The sequence below is a fragment of the Squalius cephalus genome (genome assembly GCF_949319135.1).
Source record: "Squalius cephalus genome assembly, chromosome: 2".
Taxonomy (NCBI): Eukaryota; Metazoa; Chordata; class Actinopteri; order Cypriniformes; family Leuciscidae; genus Squalius; species Squalius cephalus.
In genome coordinates this window covers 14,844,513-14,869,222 of record NC_137123.1, presented here as the reverse complement: position 1 = coordinate 14,869,222, position 24,710 = coordinate 14,844,513, and the positions used below count along the sequence as shown (strand labels likewise).

Below are 24,710 nucleotides of genomic sequence, written 5' to 3'. Positions count from 1 at the left end.
CTGTTGGCTTTTATTTTGCTATTGTTTTGTTCTGACTTTAGTAGCTTGTTTTGTGATGTTCAGAGTTGATCTGTTTGTCACTAGTTTGTTTATTGTCACCATTGTTGAGACTCATATGCTGATTCTTGATGTCTGTGTGTTTAAACACAGTAACTTCTTTGCTCAAAGTATTTTCAAAATTTTTGATATTGCTGTTGGATCTCAAACTATAGAATCTCGGAGCTACAATCACCAATACTAAAACAAGACATCAAGCAATTAGTCAAAGATTTAGACTCTCACATCAGTGAATCAGGACACTACATGATGATAATGTTTTTATCATCAAAACATATTGTGAGCAGATTATGTTTTCTCTTGCAGTAACAAATGTGCTTTATAAACACAGAGTTGTAGCAACCAGAGAAAAACTAATATTAAAAAATGAAAAGTGTCAAGAGCCCAACTAAAGCAAACACTGACCACTTTAATGGTGACTTGAAAAGAAAAATTCCATAAAATATTACCGTCTAAACTTCTGTTGACTCTCAAGAACTTTTGTCGATGTATGACAGAAATAAAGTCAAACTGGTAATAATAAGTGCAACAATGTGTATTGACTCAAAGTCAGTTGTAGTTCTTGTGTTTCTCTTTTTTCTGTTATTGTTTTTTTTCTTTCCGTCAATGATTCTGCTTATTAACATCAGGTGTCACCACTAATAGCCAATCACTTAATTAATCACTTAATTATCTCATTAACTTCACCACTGCTTCAGTGTTAACTTAATTATCTCATTAACTTCAACACTGCTTCAGTGTTAATTTTTAACACCCTGTAGTGTGGACACATATAAACACTGAGGAGTGTTAATTTAACACTGGGGATTTTGCTGTGTAGCTTTCACTCAAAAAAATGCTATGTTGGCTTTAATTAACTTTTTTATGTCAACAAGGCCCACATACACTCTTAGAAAGAATGTGTTAAAAATGACACAACCTGTGTTAAATTTTGACACATCCGTGGGTGAGCTCCAGGACTACTAGTTTTGTGTTAATTTTAACTCATTCACTGTGTAAGTCATTTTAACACACAAATTGTGTTATTTTAAAAAATAAAGCGAAAGGGCCAGATGCAAAAATATTAACCGTTTAATCAATAGTCGAGTACAGAATGCATGTGCACACAAAGTACAACACAATGTTTCAAGCTCAATGACTGGACAGACTCACTGTACTGGACATTATTCAGTTAATCACGCTTCAACCCCTAACTGATAATGCTGCTTTTGACAAAAGTTCATGAAGAGATAATAGTTAATAGATAATAGTAATAATATAGAGTTTGCACTTTGAATTTAATTAAAATGAAGAAACTGACATAATATTGTATATAAATAACTTGTATTTAACACATGTAGTGTGTGTGCTCAAGGATAACACATGTTGTGTAGATTTTAACACATGTAGTGTGTGTGTTCAGGGACAACACATGTTGTGTCAAATTTAACACACAACCTGTGTCGATTCTTATCACATCTCTGTGTTTATAAGGACTACACATTTTGTATTACCTTTAACACAACTAATGTGTTATTCCTCTTACACAGAAGTGTGTTGAAACCTTTTACACACTAATGTGTTATAGTTACACAACTTGTGTCAGATATGTGTCACATGTGACTGTAGTCGGTGTGTATTTGCCAGAGTCACTTCCTGTGTTTTTACAACTGAGTGTTTGGATGAACACTGAAACTTATTGTTAACTTGTGTTTATGGAGTCCAGTGGCGTTTAATAAAGAGTTTGTTTGAACATTTGGATGTTTTAGACATCATGAATCTACATAGACAAGCTCTTATTGAGAATTAACTGAGGTTTAGATGTTGATGTTTCATTGAATGTTTAAGTCACCAGAATCGTGATTAATGGCTCCTTTATTTGAGCTTTATTTGACAGCTGTCTAGTGTAGTGTACTGTACTGTGCACTGCAGTGTAAGTGCTGACTGGTGAGGGTATAGACAGCTGTCTTCTCTGAAACACATGGAGTCTTTAACCACTGTGCAACTGATGTGAGCAAAATATACACAAAAAAAAAAAATGTATTAAACATTTATGAAACGCAGTCATGTTTTGTAAATGATTAGTTAATCATTAACTAATCAAATGTAAATGACTTAAAACTGGATCTACAAAACATACATAAAATAATAAACATATAGGTCTATCACTTAATAATTTATGAATGCATAGTCATGTTTCGTAAATAATTAGTTAATCATTTACTAATCACTTGTACATTACTTGTAGCAGAATTTACAAAACATACATACAATGTTAGTATATCACTTGCTAATCATTTATGAATGTTTTGTAAATGATTAGTTCATCATTAACTAACCACTCATAAATGACATACAACTGAACATCATTATAAAGTGCTACCCAAGTGGGTAGACTTTAACAAACATGAGTACAAAAAAAAAAAAAAAACAATTTATGATGACACACACAGACATCAACAATCAGCGTATGAATCTCACCAAAGGTGACAATCAAAAGTACAAAACTCCCAGCATGCATTGCAACATGAATAAATTATGCAGCTGAATTGTCCTATTATTTTGTTTGATTCTAAATATTTGGCTTTATTTTTTGCTGTTGTTTTTGTTGTGAGTTAGTAGCTTTTCAGTGATGTTCTGAATTAATCTGGTCATCTAAATATTTGTGATTGTCACCATTGTTGAGATTCATACGCTGATTGTTGATGTCTGTGATGTCAGCAAAGGCTATTTTTTTATGTTTGTTAAAAGATTTAAACCGACTGTTATATTGCTGGATCTCATGCTGCAGTAACCCAGGGTTTGTGACGTGAATATATTAGTGGAACAGCATAATTGTTAGATTACAAAAAAACTTCAGTGAATCAGTCTGTTTCATGATGATTATAAAACCATCAACAGGTAACCATCATCACCTGATCTCATTTCACTTCAATGAAACACATTAGAGTTAAACCTCTGTTAATTCTCAATAAAACTTTTGTAGACGTCTGACAGAAATAAAGTCAGTCTGGTTAGTAATAAGTGAAGCTGGTAATGCTGTTTGTGGAGTTGTTTAATCCTCCTCTGCTGAGATCTTCACAGATTTAATGTCTTCTTTTCTCTTCAGTTGATTTCATCTATAGACTGTGGCTGAAGTCAGTTGTACACTCTAAAAAGAGATGTGTTAAAAATGACACATGTTGTGTCAGTTTTAACACATGTGGTGAGTGTGCTCAGGGACAACACATGTTGTGTCAAATTTAACACAATAAATGTGTAAGTCATTTTAACACACAAATTGTGTCATTTTAAAAAATAAAGCGAAAGGGCCAGATGCAAAAATATTAACCGTTTAATCAATAGTCGAGTACAGAATGCATGTGCACACAAAGTACAAGACAATGTTTCAAGCTCAATGACTGGACAGACTCACTGTACTGGACATTATTCAGTTATTCACACTTCAACCCCTAATTGATAATGCTGCTTTTGACAAAAGTTCATGAAGAAATAAAGGTTAACCGAGTTTGCACTTTGAATTTTATTAAAATGAAGCAGCTGACAAAATATTGTATATAAATAACTTGTATTTACACTGGCCTGTTTGTTTGAGAACATAGCAAACACTGCATACCATTCACAGTGATGGTGAGTGTCGGCGCTCAAAATGAGGAGTTGAAAACAACACAACCTGTAAAAAGAGTTGTTAAAAATGACACATGTTGTGTCAGTTTTAACACATGTGGTGTGTGTGCTCAGGGACAACACATGTTGTGTAGATTTTAACACATGTTGTGTAGATTTTAACACATATTGTGTCAGTTTTAACACATGTAGTGAGTGTGCTCAGGGACAACACATGTTGTGTCAAATTTAACACACAACCTGTGTCGATTCTTAACACATCTCTGTGTTTATAAGGACTACACATTTTGTATTACCTTTAACACAACTAATGTGTTATTCCTCTTACACAGAAGTGTGTTGAAACCTTTTACACACTAATGTGTTATAGTTACACAACTTGTGTCAGATATGTGTCACATGTGACTGTAGTCGGTGTGTATTTGCCAGAGTTACTTCCTGTGTTTTTACAACTGAGTGTTTGGATGAAAACTGAAACGTATTGTTAACTTGTGTTTATGGAGTCCAATGACGTTTAATAAAGAGTTTGTTTGGACATTTTATTAGCTGGATGGTTTAGACATCATGAATCTACATAGACAAGCTCTTATTGAGAATTAACTGAGGTTTAGATGTTGATGTTTCACTGAATGTTTTATTTGAAGTCACCAGAATCGTGATTAATGGCTCCTTTATTTGAGCTCTTGACCCTTGACTCTTCTTTTAGTGTTTCTCTGGCTGCTTTAACTGTATTTTAATAAAATACATTTGTTATGGCGAGAGAAAATATGATCAGATGTTTCTTGATGATGTCATAATCAACAAGTGCTGATCTGATCAAGTTTATGAGTAAATGGATGGTGCACGTTTAATTTATTTATGTACTGTTAGTTATAATTATCCTGTGACACATCATGCTGTCCAGCACTGCAGAATAATAAAATAAATGTTTTCTGAAAATTTTAATCTGTAGCAGAAACTAGTCAAACACCGACCTCAAGAATCAGCGTATGAATCTCAACAATGGTGACAAATGAAAAGCTTCATGCCGCAATGCATGCTGGGAGTCATGGATGAGATTTGCACTATTGTGGCACCCAGCATGCATTGCGGCATGAAGCATTTTGTTTGTCACCATTGTTGAGATTCATACGCTGATTCTTGATGTCTGTTTGATACCTTAGACTGTAAGATTCTGTTCGAACTGTGTATTTATTAATTAATTTTAAGATAATTGCATTATGCTAATCTATTATGTATTACACTCATTTTTCAAATATTAAACTCTTTCTGAGCTTCAGCTGAACAATTTTACATGTTCATAATGATAATATTATCATCGGAGCATATTTTTCTCATGTTTATTTCTGCTGTTTCAAATGTGTTAAATTAAATACACATTTACAGCAATCAGAGAAAACTAATGTTAAAGAGTCAAGGGTAAAGAGCCCAAATAAAGCTGACACTAATCACGATTCTGGTGACTTTAAATGAAACATTCAATGAATCGTCAACACCAAAACCTGTTAATTCTCAATAAAAGCTTCTGTAGACATCTGACAGAAATAAAGTCAATCTGGTTATTAATAACAAGTGAAAGCAGCATTTGAAAAAGACATTGAAAAAGAGGCCTGATGTGATTGGCTGCAAAAAAACACCCGTTAATCTTTAAGTTTTCATGAATTAAGATTTAATTTATTTATTTGAATATATTGCTTTATTTATTTTAGAGCATTTTATGGGATACCAAATAAAATATACCTATATTTTTTTTTTCATAAAAACTGCCCTCCACCCAGTGCTATTCTATCCAGAGTTACATTTTAACACACATTGTGTCAAAATGCCATCAACACATCTTGTGTGTTGTTTTTTAACACATCTCTTTTTAGAGTGTTTCCAGTGTTACATTTTAACACACATTGTGTGTTAAAAATCTACACAACATGTGTCAAAATGCCATCAACACATCTTGTGTGTTGTTTTTTAACACATCTCTTTTTAGAGTGTAGTCAGCAATATTATGAAGCTGCAGACTCGGAGCTTGCAGCTACAGTCCCACACCCAGAGTCCCGCATTCCCAGACCCCTCGTTTTTCGAGACAGCGCCTCCTGCTGTTCGCAAGATCGTATAACACCCTTATCCAAATGCCATTGAAAACAATAGGATGCAATATTACTGTCTCGTTTTATTTAAAGTTATCCAAATAAATTTTGCGTTCCTTGCTTAATGCATGTGCCAAAAAACTCATTGTGTTCTCTGACTAACAAATTACCCAGTAGTTATTTTTTGAGCGTGGGTGTAATTGAAAGAAAATTACTGATGGAAGGTATACAATTACAGATTGAACTATCTTCTGAAAAATATTATGTGATATTATATTGCTACAATGTTTTTTTTATTCGAATTCCAATTTTTCTTTCAGTTCAATCTATAATGGTCTAATTAACATTTTACCATGCTAACATTACAAAACCTGTTTTTGATATTTTGAATGCAAAGCAAAACTCAAATAAGAATAGACAAAACACCAATAATAAACAATTCTGTACTTTATTTAACGGTCACCTAAACATCATCTTGCTGTAAACAGGACAAAGCAAAGAAAAAAGGAAGAAAGAATTGTGTTAGTGACTTTACTTTTCGTCTTCAATTGCATTAAAAAAAACTCATTTATAAGTCTCTTTGGATAAAAGCGTCTGCTAAATGAATAAATGTAAAATGTAATGTATGCATAAGGTAAAATAATTACTTTCTGGTAGGCGAATGTTCCTTCTTTTTTCCTTCTTTTTGCAATCGCTCTGTCAAATTCCTCGACTGATTAATACATAGTGAAGGCATGGTAAATTTGATTATTAGGCAATTGTATGAGTTGTAAATGGCTGGCAACAACTTCATATCACAGTTAACTTAATATTGATTCTTACGTTTTTTTTAATAGCCTACTTACGTTTTATAAGAACTAATTTAAGTAGTCTACATAAATTATATAAAGTAAAATAATTACTCCTGCATTAATTTATTCAATGTAATAGTTTTAGGAGAAAAGGTCCGGTAATTAAAAAAAGGTCAAACGGTAAATCTGATTAAATAATTAATGATGACATTCTTTGATATTAACACACTCAATGTATTTAATTGGTCTACTTTAATGTCAACTAATTTTAATCAAATTTTTACAACGGCTTGTCTACAAAATGTCCAAGGTTAAAGGCTAACGTTAGCTATCAAAATATTTTCGGGGAAAAAAAGGCGAAGAAACATACATTACCGGCTCAAATTTTGTTACAAACTATCTTTACAAATATTAAATGGACTATTCATATGTTGGTGTATCGATGAGCTATAAAGTAGTTTGATTAAAAAAGAAATCGAATGAATATGATTCGCTAAATAAAATTGACGATACTCACGTTTCGGCCTAAGTTCTTCACGTTTATCCGATCCAATTTGATAGGAGGTGCTGTCTCGAAAAACAAGGGGTCTGAGAATGCGGGACTCTGGGTGCGGGACTGTAGCTGCGTAGTCAGAGGTGTAAAGTCCAGGTTCAGAAAGTAAAAGTCCTCCTCAGTATTTTGTTCCATTCACCTGGATTTGCTAATTCAGACAGGAGAGAGAACTAATTAGTGAAATCAGCTGACTGAGTTCATGGGTGGAATAAACATGTGGCAGGACTTTTACTCTTTGACCCCTCTCTGGTTAGGAGCAACACATTTTTCTGCACGGAAAAGAGCCTTCTCTTGTTACAGCAGCTTCCATTTTTATTATTGATGTTTTGAGCAAGTTTTTTGTTCTCTTGAACACATGGAATGGAAATGATGATATGTTATGCAATATTCCATTTTTTTGCTCAAGATAAATTGGCAACTTTGGATTAGAAACAGCAAACTACTCCAAAGAGTTTTGCAATAAAATGTGCAATAAATAAATGTGAAATATGAATGTGTTTTTTGTTGATAGAGTTGTGTTGTGTGTCTGTTCTAACTTCACTAAACCTTTGCAGTGATCTTTAGTGCAGTGACAATACATGTTTGGCTCTCTGTTAATATTGAAAAACATGATCAAAATCAACAAATAACTTACTGCTTTCACAATTGTGATTTCAGAGTCAGAAATGTTTCCAAAATCTTTTTGATCAGATAGAGAACATCACAAATCAAGTGCTCTCTGTGACTGTAAGTCTTCAAGAGAAAATTATATACTGTAGATAATATATGATTGACAAAACAGTGCTGTCTTATTTGCTCTCTTGACATTTACTGTGACTTTATTTATCTGATCAATAAATTAGACTGTGACGGACATTTTGACTCAAGCCTTCAACACTTCAGTAGATATTTTAGAGTCATCATCATCATCATCATCATCATCATCATCATCATCATCTTCATCATCAGTCAGCCCAGCTGAACTAGCCTCCTATGGAAACCGTATCTTAAAAACCAGCGAGAAACTCATCTCTACATTGGTGAAGCCGACAGACACGAGTGACAATGTCAGTTTTACTCTTGCTGTTGTAGGTGAGTGGAGAAACTGATGATGAAACTGATATTATATATGATGTCAGGGAGTTTATAGACACTGTTAGACCTTACCAGGCTTTTTTACAGTAAAATACTGCCAACACTTTTTTTCTGTTAATTGTACAATTCTTTACTGTAATCCACAGTATGTTACTGTAAAAATACCATGCACTAAATTAAAACTCGAGTTAACTAATGAAACCGACTGTCTTTAAATTGACCAACTGTTGTTTTAAATGTATTAACTAAATTTATAATGCACTAATAATGTGAGCAAAGTATAACCATGAACTTTCATTTGAGACGACTAAAAATTTAATTTTAAACTAAATTTTAAATAAAGAGATTTACACAGGGTCAGCAACTACACAGTCACTGCATGTTAAATAAAGCAACATGCAGCAAATCATCAATGTTTGTAGATCTTCTCCTGGACTGAAGCACAGGCTCTACTCTTCTGCACAATGGTGACCCAAAAAAACAAAATTTTACAGTAAACTACTGGCAACAGTGTTGCCAGTATATACCTGTTTTATAACTTACAGTTTATTACTGTTAAAATACATTCTGTGGGTGTGTCTTTTTATCTTACACTGTTAACCCTTTCAACCCCACAGGAAAATCCACACTACAAAGAGTAAAAGTAACATTGAGATAGTAGGCACGTTTCCATTACAGATTTGCGCAAAACTTTTGCGATTTATTAAAATATCGATAAAATCTATTTCGAAATTATGGTGTTTCCATTAACCGATGTTATGCGACTACAGCGTCATTTTTCCCTCTCGCAATAAGTCATTCCAAAAATAATGGCAACGGATGTTGGTAGGTTTATATATATCACAGCCACATACCGCACTAGACATTATTATTATTAATGGAAGGAAACGTTATCCAAGCATTAATGGCAAGGAAAGACCCTTATACTGTGAGCGGCACATATGAGGTGTTTCTGGGTGTTTCTCACTCATTTCTGCTCTGAGGTCTTGATTGTGGCACCTCTATGAGGTTTAGAATCCAGTATTTCTGTAATTCTTTTGTCTTTTATGAATTTAATAAAGAACTCTGTCTCGTATTCTGTCCAAACACACCGCGCCTTCTAAGTCATGTGACTGTAAATGCGCAAAAACTGTTTCCATTGCAGTTTTGCAAAATAATCCTTTTTCGAATTGCCTTAAAAACCACCTCATGCGAGCGTAAAAACTTTTTTGCGATAAATGGGAGTTTTTGCGAAATTGACGTGTTTCCATTGGGCGTATTTCCAATTCGCAATTTCAATTTGCGCAATTTGAAGGGTAAAGGAAACGCAGCTACTGTTGCAGTGAGATAATTAAGGGAATATGTAAGTGATTGCTGAGCATTAGTGATGAACACCTGCAAAAACATTGTTTTTTTTTTACTGGTCAATTTAGAGATTTTTGGATATTTGTCTTCAATAACATGTCTTCTTTCAGACTTAAGAAAAAAAGTCAGAAATACACATTTAGGTCTTTATTTTACTACACTTTGTCTGTTTGCATCTGTAGATTTCTCATAAATTTAACAAAAGTTGGCGTTCTTAATCAACATGCTGCTCCGCGATCGCGGTCTGCTCCCTGTCATCACACACACCGCTGGAAAGCTCTCTCTCTCCTGTACAACGCTGTCAGATCCAAATATGGTCATTTCCTTTTTATCAGCAACCAGTCCTGAAAGTAAAAGCCGAAAAAATTCAGCCGAATGCGCAATCTCATTGGCTGATGATAAATCTTTAAAGCCTGTTTTCTCAAAATGACTTTTCTCTCATACTCCAAGTCCGAAATCTCCACTTCAGTAGCACTTATATACACCAAACTTTCCAGTCTTGTACCTAGTAATATTATGAAGACATTTACAGAGGGATTTGTAAATATATTAGTCCTAGCCTGATTTATATAACATGTTATTCCACAAAACATGTCAAAAAATCACTTTTTGACAGTATATTCTGATTTACAGGATAACAAAAGTAGATATCCATAAATCCCTCTGTATTTTTTCCCCCATCTAATATGTGAACACAATGAAAAAATAAATTTTAACCTGGCTTTATCCAATACTCAGATTTATATATATATATATATATATATATATATATATATATATATATATATATATATGCAAATTAGTGCATATTTAATTAGATATTGCCTAATTTGCATATTTAAACATTAAATTACAGAGAGAAGGAAATGAATAGTGGAATAAAGTCGTTATTTTTGTTGTTTTTTGCGCACAAAAAGTATTCTTGTCGCTTTATAAACTTAAGATTGAGCCACTGTAGTCACTTGGACTACTTTGATGATGTCTGTATTACCTTTTCTGGAAATGGACAGTATACCATACATACATTTTCAATGGAGGAACAGAAAGCTCTCGGACTAAATCTAAAATATCTTAAACTGTGTTCTGAAGATGAACGGAGGTCTTACGGGCTTGGAACGACATGAGGGTGAGTCATTAATGACATAATTTTCATTTTTGGGTGAACTAACCCTTCACTCTAAAAAGAGATGTGTTAAAAATGACACATGTTGTGTCAGTTTTAACACATGTGGTGAGTGTGCTCTGGGACAACACATGTTGTGTCAAATTTAACACAATAAATGTGTAAGTCATTTTAACACACAAATTGTGTCATTTTAAAAAATAAAGCGAAAGGGCCAGATGCTAAAATATTAACCGTTTAGTCAATAGTTGAGTACAGAATGCATACACACACAAAGTACAAGACGATGTTTCAAGCTCAATGACTGGACAGACTCACTGTACTGGACATTAATCATTTATTCACACTTCAACCCCTAATTGATAATGCTGCTTTTGACAAAAGTTCATGAAGACATTACAGTTCACAGAGTTTGCACTTTGAATTTAATTAAAATGTAGCAACTTACAAAATATTGTTTATAAATAACTTGTATTTCCACTGGCCTGTTTGTTTGAGAACATAGCAAACACTGCACACCATTCACAGTGATGGTGAGTGTCGGCGCTCAAAATGATGAGTTGAAAACTACACAACCTGTAAAAAGAGATGTGTTAAAAATGACACATGTTGTGTATATTTTAACACATGTAGTGTGTGTGCTCAGGGACAACACATGTTGTGTAGATTTTAACATATGTAGTGTGTGTGCTCAGGGACAACACATGTTGTGTCAAATTTAACACACAACCTGTGTCGATTCTTAACACATCTCTGTGTTTATAAGGACTACACATTTTGTATTACCTTTAACACAACTAATGTGTTATTCCTCTTACACAGAAGTGTGTTGAAACCTTTTACACACTAATGTGTTATAGTTACACAACTTCCCACTAAGCAAAATGATGTCCAAAACACGTCTTTTAAACGTCACAAAAGTCGGACGTTGAAATGACGTCCACTGAGGAGCCAGAATGAAAGTTGTTATGACGTCTTTTTTTGACGTGTTCTGCACGTCCGATATAGACGTTCATCGAACCTTCGTACAAGGTTAAAACTAGTTCAGATGTGGCCATTGTGGACATATTTCAACATCATTTATGGTCTCATTTAGACATTATTACTTTGACTATTGCTGTCAGATGATCTCAGTGAGAATAAACAGAGGTTTAGATGTTGATATTTGTTTAATTTGAAGTGTCACCATTGTGGTGATCAGTGTTTGCTTTAGTTGGGCTCTTGGTCCCCTTTCTTTTTACTTTAACTTTTCTTTGGCTGCTGTAACAGTGTGTTTGTGTAAAAAAAACGTCATAAAAACTTTCATTCTAGACCCTCAGTGGACGTCTTTTCAACGTCCGACTTTTGTGACAAAGACGTTGAAAAGACGTGTTTTGGACATCATTTTGATTAGTGGGTTGTGTCAGATATGTGTCACATCTGACTGTAGTCGGTGTGTATTTGCCAGAGTTACTTCTTGTGTTTTTACAACTGAGTGTTTGGATGAAAACTGAAACGTATTGTTAACTTGTGTTTATGGAGTCCAGTGACGTTTAATAAAGAGTTTGTTTGAACATTTGGATGTTTTAGACATCATGAATCTACATAGACAAGCTCTTATTGAGAATTAACAGAGGTTTAGATGTTGATGTTTCACTGAATGTTTTATTTGAAGTCACCAGAATCGTGATAAATGGCTCCTTTATTTGAGCTCTTGACCCTTTACTCTTCTTTTAGTTTTTCTCTGGCTGCTTTAACTGTATTTTAATCAAATACATTTGTTATGGTGAGAGAAAATATGATCAGGTGTTTATTGATGTTGTTATAATCAACAAGTGCTGATCTGATCAAGTTTCTGAGTATATGGATGGTGCGCATTTAATTTATTTATGTGCTATTAGGTATAAAGATCTTGTGACACTACATCATTCTGTCCAGCAGTGCAGAATGAAAAAAAAAATGTTTTCTGAAAATTTTAATCTGCAGCAGAAATTAGTCAAACACAGACCTCAAGAATCAGCGTATGAATCTCAACAATGGTGACAAACGAAAAGCTTCATGCCGCAATGCATGCTGGGAGTCATGGATGAGATTTGTACTATGGTGGCACCCAGCATGCATTGCGGCATTAAGCTTTTTGTTTGTCACCATTGTTTATTTATATAATTACAGCAATTGCACAATTTGCTGTAATTAATTGCATTTCCCCCAAGCTTGTAATCATCAATATTTAAACTTACACCTAATTAAATTAAACAAGACAGGAAAAAAAAAAGGAACAGAAAATAGCCCTATATTAAAATAATATTAAACATCAGTATATCAATATATATATTTTTTTTTCAATAATCAATCAACATAATCAATTTAACAGATTTTTATTTTATTTTTACTAATTATCAAAATAAAATATAATCCTACAAAGCTATTATTACCAGAGCATGTGATCAGAGCAGGTCATTTTACCACTGTTGCCCAGCATGACTATACCAGCTCAGTAGGGCTATTGAAAACAGAAGTCTACTACATAGAAATTTCACGTTATTTGAGCGAACTTTGCAGCTTTTCCAGTGCGTGATTGGTACATGATTGGAGCGTTTGGGCAGTTAACGACAGAGCAGAACGCGCGGCGCACACACGGAGCGGAAAAGACCCAGTTCATCGCAATGTCCATTGAACTCTATTGGTAACGACGGAACTTGCGACCATAGTTGGCCAACGATGCTTTCGGGAAACGCACCCCAGACTGACTGTATTTCTGTCAGACGTCTACAGAAGCTCTTATTGAGAATTAACAGAGGTTTAGTTGTTGATGATTTATTGAAAATGTATGATTACCATTATCGTGATGAGTGTTTCCTTTAGTTGGGTTGTTTGACTCTAGCTTATTTTTTGAGTGTTTGTGGTTTTTGTAACAGCTTTTACCAAAACACGTAATTTGTTACAAAGAAAGCCAAAAAAAGATGATCAGGTGATGTAGTTTTTAACAGCAGATAGTAAAAAAATGCACTTATATCATCACTGTCCAAAAGTGGTAATTTGATGTTAATAGATTATATTCACTAACAATACTCTCTTGCCACAGATTGGACATTTTGAATTTTTTAAATATATAATAGGGGAATTTTTTTTTTAAACAAAGAAATCAATAATCAGCTTATGAATCTCAACAATGGTGACATGCTTCATGCTGCAATATGCATGCTGGGAGCCACAATAGTATAAAACTCATGGCTCCCAGGATGCATTGCGGCATGAAACATGTCACCATTGTTGAGATTCATATGCTGATTCTTGATGTCTGTGTCTTAGAAAAAAAGTATTGAAGAGTATTGTTAGGGAATATAATCTATTAACATCAAATGACCACTTTTGGACAGTGATGATATAAGCGCATCATTCTACATTTTGTTGTTGAAAACTAGATCACCTGAACATCTTTGCTTCTGGCATTCTTTGCAACAAATTACATGTTTTGGTAAAAGCTGTTACAAAAACCACAAACACTCAAAAAAATAAGCTAGAGTCAAACAACCCAACTGAAGGAAACACTCATCACGATAATGGTAATCATACATTTTCAATAAATCATCAACATCTAAACCTCTGTTAATTCTCAATAAGAACTGTAGACGTCTGACAGAAATAAAGTCAGTCTGGTTAGTAATAAGTGAAGCTGGTAATGCTGTTTGTGGAGTTGTTTAATCCTCCTCTGCTGATAACTTGTTGACAGCAGGTGTTCATCATTAATGCCCAATCATCACTTAATTAATCACTTAAGTATCTCATTAACTTTAACTCTGATTCAGAGTAATTTTAACTCTCTGTAGAGAGGGACCAAATGTTCTCTGAGCAGAGTTAATTTAACTCTGGGGATTTTGCGGTGTAGTATATATTGTTGTTACAAAAGATTTCTATTTTTTTTTTTTTTTTTCTTAATTTTTTTTATTAATTTTTTTATATTTTTATATTTTTACTTTTTATTCATCAAAGTATCCTAAAAAAGTACCAAAGGTTATGAAAAAATATTAAGCAACAGAACTGTTTCCAACTTTGATAATGAATCATCATATTAGAGTGATTTATAAAGGATCATGTGATAAACTGGAGTAATGATCCTGAAAATTCAGCTTTACATCACATAAATAAATGATCATTTAAAGCAATTTAAAAACAATTATTTTAAATTGTAATAATATATCACAATATTACATTTTTTCTGTATTTTTGATCAAATAAATGCAGGCTTGATGAGCAGAAGAAACTTCTTTCAAAAAACATTAAAAATAGTAATGTTTCCAAACTTTTGGCCTGTACTGTGTGTGTGTGTGTGTGTGTGTGTGTGTGTGTGTGTGTGTGTGTGTGTGTGTGTGTGTGTGTGTGTGTGTGTGTGTGTGTGTGTGTGTGTCCAAGTGTCCACTTTGTCCACTTTGAAACACAATGTTAATCCTGCCTCCTATAGGTTTAATTTAAGACTCAAATTAGTCCTGGAGTAACTCTAGTCTTCCAGGAATCTCCAGGAAATTAGCTTATTAAACTCTGGACTAAACTAAATCTAGGACTATTTAAAGCCTTGACCGAGAAAGCAGATTTCTGTTAATCTGGTTTAAAGGGCAATTTTAGTCTAGGATTAAGATTAATCTCTGTTCGGGAAACCACCCCTAAATGTTTATCTTTAGATTTAGTTTGTCTGCTGTAACTGAGTTATAACAGCCAGATGAACAAAGAAAAAAGGTGATCAAGTGGTGCTGGTTATATTTTAACATAATCATCATTTGACCTGAATCACTGATCTCATTTAGAGCCTAATCTCTGACTTAAATGTATTTTGGTCATTACAACATCACAGTGATTCTACAGAATAATATCCAGATTTTTCAATATTATCCAACTGATTTCTTAAAAGTTGTTCTAATATAAAAATTATTTTTTTTTTTTTTTTTTTTTTTAAGGCACAGACAGATATCAAGATTCAGTGTATGATTCTCAACAATGTTGACAAAAAGAATATTACTAAGACAATTCAGATAATAATTTATTCATACTGCAATGCATGATGGGAGCATTGAATGAGTCTTGATTGGTGGCACCCAGAATGCACTGCAACATGCTTTATTATTGTCACCATTGTTGAGAAGAACATGCTGATTCTTGATGTCTGTGTGTCCAAATAAAATCCTTTTGATCAGAACAACTTTTAAGAAAACGTTTTGATTATATTGAAAATAGTATACTGTAGACTCACAGGCTACTGTAATCAACAAGGTAAACCGAACTCTCCAAATGAGTTTTGTGATTCAGGTCAAATGATGATTATGTCAAAACATAACCAACACCACCTGATCTGTTTTTCTTGTTGTTCATCTGGCAGTTATAACTCAGATACAACAGCCAAACAAAATCTAACGTTATTAGTTTAAGGCTCAAGAGGCCAACTAAAGCCAACACTGATCACCATAATGATCACTTTTTTTTTTTTTAAAAGAGACTTTCTCCTTCAGTGATTCTGCTTGTTAACATCTTGTTAATGCTCAATCATCACTCAATCAATCACTAAATTATCTCATTAACTTTAACACTCTTGAGTCTGGAGCCAAATAAACTCCAAGGAGAGTTCATGTAAAGGTCCCCTACTATGTCCCTTTTCACAAGATGTAAAATAAGTCTCTGATGTCCCCAGAGTGTGTATGTGAAGTTTTAGCTCAAAATACCCAACAGATCATTTTTTACAGTATGTTTAAATTGTCATTTTTTGGTCCTCATAAAAACGCGCTGTTTTAGTGTGTGCCCTTTAAATGCAAATAAGCTGCTGCTGCACAGCACAGGGGGCGGAGCTTCATGAGCTCACGCTCAGTCTCTCAGGACAATTTAATCTCACGGAATGATGATAATATCAGAAACTCTCAGTAACGGTGTTCATTTCGACCCAGAGTTGGACAATAATGCCTACAGAGTCAGAGTGCTGTATAGAGATGGAACAGGTATAGTTTAGTAGTTTAATTACGGTTATAACGCATTTGTCATTTGCTTGTATCCATTATTAATAGCCTACAAGTCTGCTGTTTTGGACCAGGTCCAAATGATGATCAAACATATACTGATGAGTTTAATAAAGTTTATTGTACATCACACAAAAGATGAAGCGTCAGTTTTACTTCAGAAAATCACCGTAAGAACTGAGTAAACACAGTAAGTTATAAGAAGTGCGCAAGTACATAAACGAATTTCGGTAGAGTTGAGGGAGCATTTTCTTTAAAAACAAAATAATTCCACCTCGTCTTCAGCGGCTGCCTCAGATTTCTCGAGTAAATAGAGAGAGCTATGTGGATTAATACATCCAGCCACACAACACCTACAACGCTTAAGAGACATTCTCGTCAGTGCAGCAGCTGTGAACTCGATCAGGGCGGGTCTATGTTGAAACGGCAGTGTCTGTCAACACTCGTGGGCGGGGCCTGTGCTTAGTGACGTCACTAAAGCCGCATTCTGAAAACAGGTCGTTGGGAGACACTGCTGATGATTTATGGGGATTAATAAAAAAGGAGTGAGTGGATTTTTATCACTATTGGCTGGTTGTGTACACACACTGCCAACACACATTTATGTCCAAACAGCATGCAAAAGTGAATTTTGCATAATAGGGGACCTTTAACACTGGAGTTTTTGCTGTGTGAGTTCATGGGTGGAATAAACATATGGCAGGACTTTTACTTTCTGACCCCTGGACTTTCCACCTCTGCCCTTGACTCCTAGACATTTACATTAGGGACTGTAACAGTATGGTCAAATAATTCACTACTATTTTTCCTTAAGAAAAGTGGTCATTTGTTATTAATAGATTTTATTCATCAGCAATATTTTGTTGCAAAAGAGCAGATATTCTGATTTTTGATTTTTAAATAGATTGTAGGAACGTTTTTCTTAAGACACCCACATAAATCAAGAATCAGTATGTGAATTTTAACAATGGTATAACATTCATGGTTTCCAGCATGCATTGGCATGAAGCATGTCACCATTGTTGAGATTCATATGCTGATCCTTGATGTCTGTGGGTTTCTTAAGGAAAGAGTTTCTGCATTATACATACATATAATGTCAGGTTTGCATCGTCTCTCTTTATTCCAGAGCATTTGATGTTTTGGATTTATTGTCTTTGAACTGATAATGAAGTTGGCATGATACATTTACCTGACATAATAAATTGTTACATTTGATTTTATTCAGACTGACTCTGAAATTGTTTTCCCAAGTAGATTAAATGGATTTGTATGTTACCGCAAGTTTTGCATCAGATTAGTGATGACTAATATTTGGTGCTGTTTCAAGTGTACTTGGTTTGCAAAGACAAGAAGTGAATTTCCGTTTAGGGCAGCAAACATGCTGCTTGACCAACCTAAATATGGGTGTGTCTTACCTCTTTTTTAATTTAATGTTACTTGTGTAAACGTGAATGTGACCGATCTCAGGTATATAGCAATTACCTCTGTTTGGTGACCAAAACTGATGAGCTTGTGATCGTGAGACCCGCGTTAAACTGAAGACGTGAGGACCTCTGAGCGACATAGTTTCGTATTCTGGAACGGGTAAAATATACTTAAAGAGTTAAAAAGAATAATCAAACATTTGCTCACTTTTAATGATGCTCAGATATCATTAAAACCTTTTCATTTATGGAGTCTGATGAAATAACGAGGTAATACATATGAGAAAATGTATTTAATTTAATCTTGTTGTGTTGCGTAAAAGGAAAGGCAGTAACGCACAGAGACCTTCACCCGTCTTAGCAAAAAAAACCCATTTGGACTGTTAGACAGGCTTACAAAAGCAAAACCAGTTGGGAACTGAAGCACTTGAGTACTTTAGTATACAGTGTACTGTAATATCTATCTTACATTTACATTTAAACACTTAGAATGAACAAAGTAAACCTGAAGGGTTCAAACTACATAAGAGATTAAACCCAAACACTTTAATTGTTTGTATTTTGTGCAAATTTAATTATTTAATTGGACTTTTAAAAAAGCAAATAAATGAATATATCACATAACTGCTTGTTTGTTTGTTTGTTTTATCAGAGGTCGAAGTCTTCATGGTTGGACCACTGGTCAGCTTAGATCAAATCCCACGACTTACCACGACAAAATCTTCTGTAGACATTGATCTCATTGGGATCGCCAAGACCAACAGTAAAAGTATGTGAAATGTTTTAGTTTGATTAAATTAACAAAAAACTTAGAAAGAGTAGTCATAAGGCACAAAACCACATTTACTGTCTTTTTTGATTTTTTACAGCAAAATCCCCAGTGTTAAATTAACACTGCTCAGTGATTATATAATCCACACTCAGAGTGTTATGAGTAACACTGAAGCAGTGTTGAAGTTAATGTGATAATTAAGTGATTAATTGAGTGATTGAGCATTATTCTAGACACCTGATGTTAACAAGCAGAATCACTAAAAAGCACAAATTTGAAGTCACCATTATGGTGATCAGTGTCTGCTTTAGTTGGGCTCTTGACCCTTACATTTTTAACTTTAGATTTAGTTTGGCTGTTGTAACTGAATTATAACTACAAGATGAAGTAAGAGAAAATGTGATCTGATGGTGTTGGTTATGTTAAAACATAATACATTTTTGACCTTAATTACATTTACAGTGCTATGCATAAGTTTAGACACCCATACTAAAGTTGACTAAAAAGAGGAATAAAAAATCATCTTTTGGAAACTGAACTTAATGCCTTAATTAAAAAAAAATAGGAAAAATCCAACCTTTAAGGACACCAATTTTCTTTATGAATGAATAATGTATCGTAAATAAATAAATGTTCTTCCTTAAAATACAGGGTGCATAAGTTTGGACACCCCTATGTTAAATTCCCATAGAGGCAGGCAGATCTTTATTTTTAAGTATTTTTAAGTATTTTTTTTTTAGGATACTATGCATCCTGATAAAATTCCCTTGGCCTTTGGAATTAAAATAGCCCCACATCATCACATAGCCTTCACCATACCTAGAGATTGGCATGGTTTTATTTCAGTTAGCCTAATAGCTAGTTTGATTTGCATTGAGAGATGATCTTATGGAAAGTCCTCCATGCCAATCTCTAGGTATGGTGAAGGCTATGTGATGATGTGGGGCTATTTTAATTCCAAAGGCCAAGGGAACTTTATCAGGATGCATAGTATCCTAAAAAAAAAAAAAAAAAAAAAAAAAAATCTGCCTGCCTCTATGGGAATTTAACATAGGGGTGTCCAAACTTATGCACCCTGTATTTTAAGGAAGAACATTTATTTATTTACGATACATTATTCATTCACAAAGAAAATTGGTGTCCTTAAAGGTTGGATTTTTCCTAATTTTTTAAATTAAGGCATTAAGTTTAATTTCCAAAAGATGATTTTTTATTCCTCTTTTTAGTCAACTTTAGCATGGGTGTCTAAACTTATGCATAGCACTGTACTTTATTGATAAGATCAGCACTGGCCTTGTACAATATAATAATTTTAGCATTTCCAATATAATCCAAAGGATTTTTCAAGTTATTCTGACACAAAAAAAATAACAACTTAAAAAAACTTACGTTTAGGCACACCAAGACATCAAGTATCAGCGTATGAATCTCAATAGTGATAAACAGCATATTCAGATAAACAGATCAACTCCGAATATTAGAAAACAAGCGACTAAAAAGTCACATAAAAACAGCAGAAATTAAATAAAATAGTGATAATAAAGGAAATTAACAAGAAAATTAACCTCATTATTTATTCATGCAGCAATGAATGATGGGAGCCATAAATGAGTTTTGATTGGTGGAACCCAGAATGCACTGCAACATGCTTTATAATTGTCACCATTGTTGAGATTCACAGGCTGATTCTTGATGTCAAAGTGCCTAAATGAAAAACTAGAAAAATAAAGAAACTTTTGGTTTCAGTACAACTTTAAGAGATTCTTTGGATTACATTGAAAATTATAAAAATGTATGAATTATGCAAGAACAGTGCTGTTATAATCAAAGTAAACCCAACTCAGGCTCTAAATGAGTTCAGTGACTCAGGTAAAAAAATTGTTAAAACACAACCAACACCATCAGATCACTTTTTCTCTTTGTTCATCTGGCTGTTATAACTCTGTTGCAGCAGCCAAACTAAATCTAATGTTAATAATGTAAGGGTCAAGAGCCCAACTAAAACACACACTAATCACCATAATGATGACTCACAATTTGTGATTTTCTCCTTCAGTGATTCTGCTTGTTAACATCAGATGTCTTCAATAATGCTCAATCATCACTCAATCAATCACTTAATGAGCTCATTAACTTCAACACCGCTTCAGTGTTACTTATAAAGGCGGGCATACACTGTGCAATGTCTGTGTGATTTCAGCAAGGTACCTACTCACACTGAACGAGTAGATCACATGCGATGTAAAGCCAAAGCTCAGGATTTATGTGCTCACACTCTACGGTCGAATCATCGAGCTGTGACTTCACTGCTCACACTATACATGTGAAATATGCACGAATCAGGGTGATATATCCTCGTGCTGGGTTGCGCCTATAGACAATATCTTGTATCCAGAGATATTGTCAAAACAAGCATCAGCTATCAATATCAAGATGATTTAGCATTTCCAATTTATGTATTAAATTATTATTAGTATTATTGTATTATGATTATGATTATTATTATTAGGAAAAGGCTTCTTTTATTAACAAACTGAAAAGCTGAAAATCGTCCAGACCCGAAAAAGAGTCGCACAAGTCAGAATTCGGCTAAAAATCGGACGGTGTAACACTCTGTCGGACGGTGTAACACTCTGAGAGTGTGGACTGAGCAGTGTTAATTTAACACTGGGGATTTTGCTGTATTGTTATTGTTTTAGTCAGAGGTAGGTAATCCGGTTGCCAAAGAGTAAAAGTCCTGCCATATGTTTATTCCACCCATAAACTCAGTCATCTGATTTCACTAATTAGCCTAGTTCTCTCTCCTGCTGAATTAGCAAATCCAGGTGATTGGAATAAAATACTGAGGAGGACTTTTACTTTCTGAACCTGGACTTTACACCTCTGCATAGCAATGCCACATGTCAGCCAAGAGCAAAGAAATAAACCAGAACTGGACCTTATCGTAGCCAAAATAATCTGTGTATATTAAATATGGAGTAATTTCAGCCACAGCCTCAGGTGAAATCAACTGAAGAGAAAAGAAGACATTAAATCTGTGAAGATCTCAGCAGAGGAGGATTAAACAACTCCACAAACAGCATTACCAGCTTCACTTATTACTAACCAGACTGACTTTATTTCTGTCAGACGTCTACAAAAGTTTTTATTGAGAATTAACAGAGGTTTAACTCTAATGTGTTTCATTTGAAGTCACCATAACAGTGATTAGTGTTTACATTAGTTGGGCTCTTAACTCTTATTATATCTTTTGTCTTTTTTGGCCGTTATGACAGTTTGTATGGGATCAAATTCCCGCCAAATATATAGCGGTCGCGTATAAAAAAATAATAAGCGTGAATCAAAAATTTAAAAACACATGTAAAAATATATTGCACAAACTGAAAAAAAGAATGCAAAATGATCAGAATAGCAAACAACATGGTCACGGATCAAAATATAATAAGCGTGAATAAAGAAATAACAAGCATGAATAAAAACTTTAAACACATTAAAAGTTATTTTGCACAAAACTTAAACTTATGGTCATGCTTTGTTAAAAAGTATGGTTTTATTACTGTGTACTTTGTGCTTTCTTGCATTTTCTGCTCATATTTTACTCTTTTGTACGCTTGTGATGTTTTTCTCTTCGCTCTTCTTTCTATGTTCTGCGCTTGCTCTTCCAAATGTTGCAGTTCGAGTTTAATGTAAATTAAGGCGGGCTTAAGCGTCACCATTGGTCCACTAGTTCTAGATTGACAGATACTCCTCTAGCCAATCAATCGAAGAGGGGAGTTGACGTCACACCAATGCGACTCGTGGCTACTGATGCTTACTTGTTATACAGGGGAAGACGACCATCAACAGGACACCTTTAAACTGCATGTGTGCCTGCAACTCAACCTGTTGCCGGTATATACGTATACCTGCCAATATGGTATCGTTAAATTCGTCATCCTAACAACGACCTGTTACAGTTATGCCTGTCTGATGATCCATCATTCACCTCTAATGCACTTGACCTGGCACCGCGAGTGTCGATCTTCTCCGAGCAGCCACCACCTACTGGCCGTTTTACTTTCATATTTAATCAATAACAAGGATGGGTAATGTCGGTCCTGGGTGCAGAGTTTAGCTCCTTCAACCCTAATCAAACACACCTGAACCAGCTAATCATCGTCTTTAGGATATTTAAGACAGGTGAGGTTTTTAATCGGAGTTGACACTAAACTCTGCAGGACAGCGGCACTCTAGAAACAACGTTACCTATCGCTGATGGAGATGTTGCTGTATTCAAATTTTAAGCTATATTTAAAACATTAATCCTAAAGTAATATGCAATTATGTAGCTATGTAAGTAAACACAATAAGTTTGTAAGAAATCACTGTATTAAATTCAACTGGTTTCATCTTCTCTGTAACACAATCATTTTCAATAATCTTGTCAAATTTGGCGAGGTTAATAAAAAAAGGTAGGCAATGCGTAGCGGTGACAGGTCAAAGTCCTAAAGTCTTCAGACAATGGCCGTTTTTAACTTAGTTTTTGCGACGAATTGTAGTGTTTCATAATTGCAGGATGTTTCGCTTACAGCAGCCTTAACATATTGACATCATGAGCCAAGTAATATTGTTTAACACCAATTACCAGTGTGCACATTAACATTCTCATGTATCTAAAAAAAAAAATGAATTTAATTATTTATGTCCAGAGTTCAGATAGCTTCACTGCTTGAAAGTCTTTGTAAAAGTTAAATTGAACTGCCGTCTTCCCTTGTAAGTGTAGCACTCCTGAAAAGGAGTATAATGATTAAAGAAAAATGAAATAAAAGAGAGTGCAGCAGTGCTTCTTTGTTGTTATATTTACTCAGAATGAAGTGCTTCACGGGCGCGCACCACCCACTGAAGTGTGCGGTGACCTATTTTTTTACAGTCTATGGCGGTGACGCAATCACGCTGGTATGCCAAGCGAAAATAATTAATTTAATAAATGCACATAGAAAGCACAAATAAGAAATTGAACAGTATATAAAAGTATTAGAAAAATAACATTTTAGTATATTATAATGGAATTGAAGAAATTGTACAAACATAAACAGCTTGTACCACGAGTCGCATTAGTGTGACGTCAACTCCCCTCTTCGATTGATTGGCTAGAGGAGTAGCTGTCAATCTAGAACTAGTGGACCAATGGTGACGCTTAAGCCCGCCCTAATTTACATGAAACTCGAACTGCAACATTTGGAAGAGCAAGCGCAGAACATAGAAAGAAGAGCAAAGAGAAAAACATCACAAGCGTACAAAAGAGTAAAATATGAGCAGAAAATGCAAGAAAGCACAAAGTACACAGTAATAAAACCATACTTTTTAACAAAGCATGACCATAAGTTTAAGTTTTGTGCAAAATAACTTTTAATGTGTTTAAAGTTTTTATTCATGCTTGTTATTTCTTTATTCACGCTTATTATATTTTGATCCGTGACCACGTTGTTTGCTATTCTGATCATTTTGCATTCTTTTTTTCAGTTTGTGCAATATATTTTTACATGTGTTTTTAAATTTTTGATTCACGCTTATTATTTTTTTATACGCGACCGCTATATATTTGGCGGGAATTTGATCCCATAAGTGTGTTTGTCAAACACATTTGCAGTAGCAAAGAAAGCTAAAGTGAAATGAGATCAGGTGATGATGGTTACCTGTTGATGGTTTTATAATCATCATGAAACAGACTGATTAATTGAGGTTTTATAATCTAACAATTATGTTGTTCCACTAATGTATTTGCATCACAAACCCTGTGTTACTGCAGCGTGAGATCCAGCAATATAACAATCGGTTTAAATCTTTAAACAAACATGAAATACAAAATTTGACTTGAGTTGACACACACAGATATCAACAATCAGCGTATGAATCTCAACA

General features: G+C 34.2%; 1 protein-coding gene across 1 annotated transcript in view; it reads left to right on the top strand.

Moving 5' to 3' along the window:
- The window catches only part of LOC307154745 (adhesion G protein-coupled receptor E3-like), a gene marked incomplete at its 5' end in the record, with an annotated part of 51,386 nt that overhangs the window by 13,610 nt on the left and 13,066 nt on the right, over positions 1-24,710 (top strand). Inside the window, 3 exons of the mRNA XM_079864834.1 lie at positions 7,749-7,817; positions 7,934-8,162; positions 18,690-18,806. Of these exons, the coding sequence (XP_079720960.1) occupies positions 7,749-7,817; positions 7,934-8,162; positions 18,690-18,806 (415 nt within the window). The remainder of the gene's footprint in view (positions 1-7,748; positions 7,818-7,933; positions 8,163-18,689; positions 18,807-24,710) is intronic.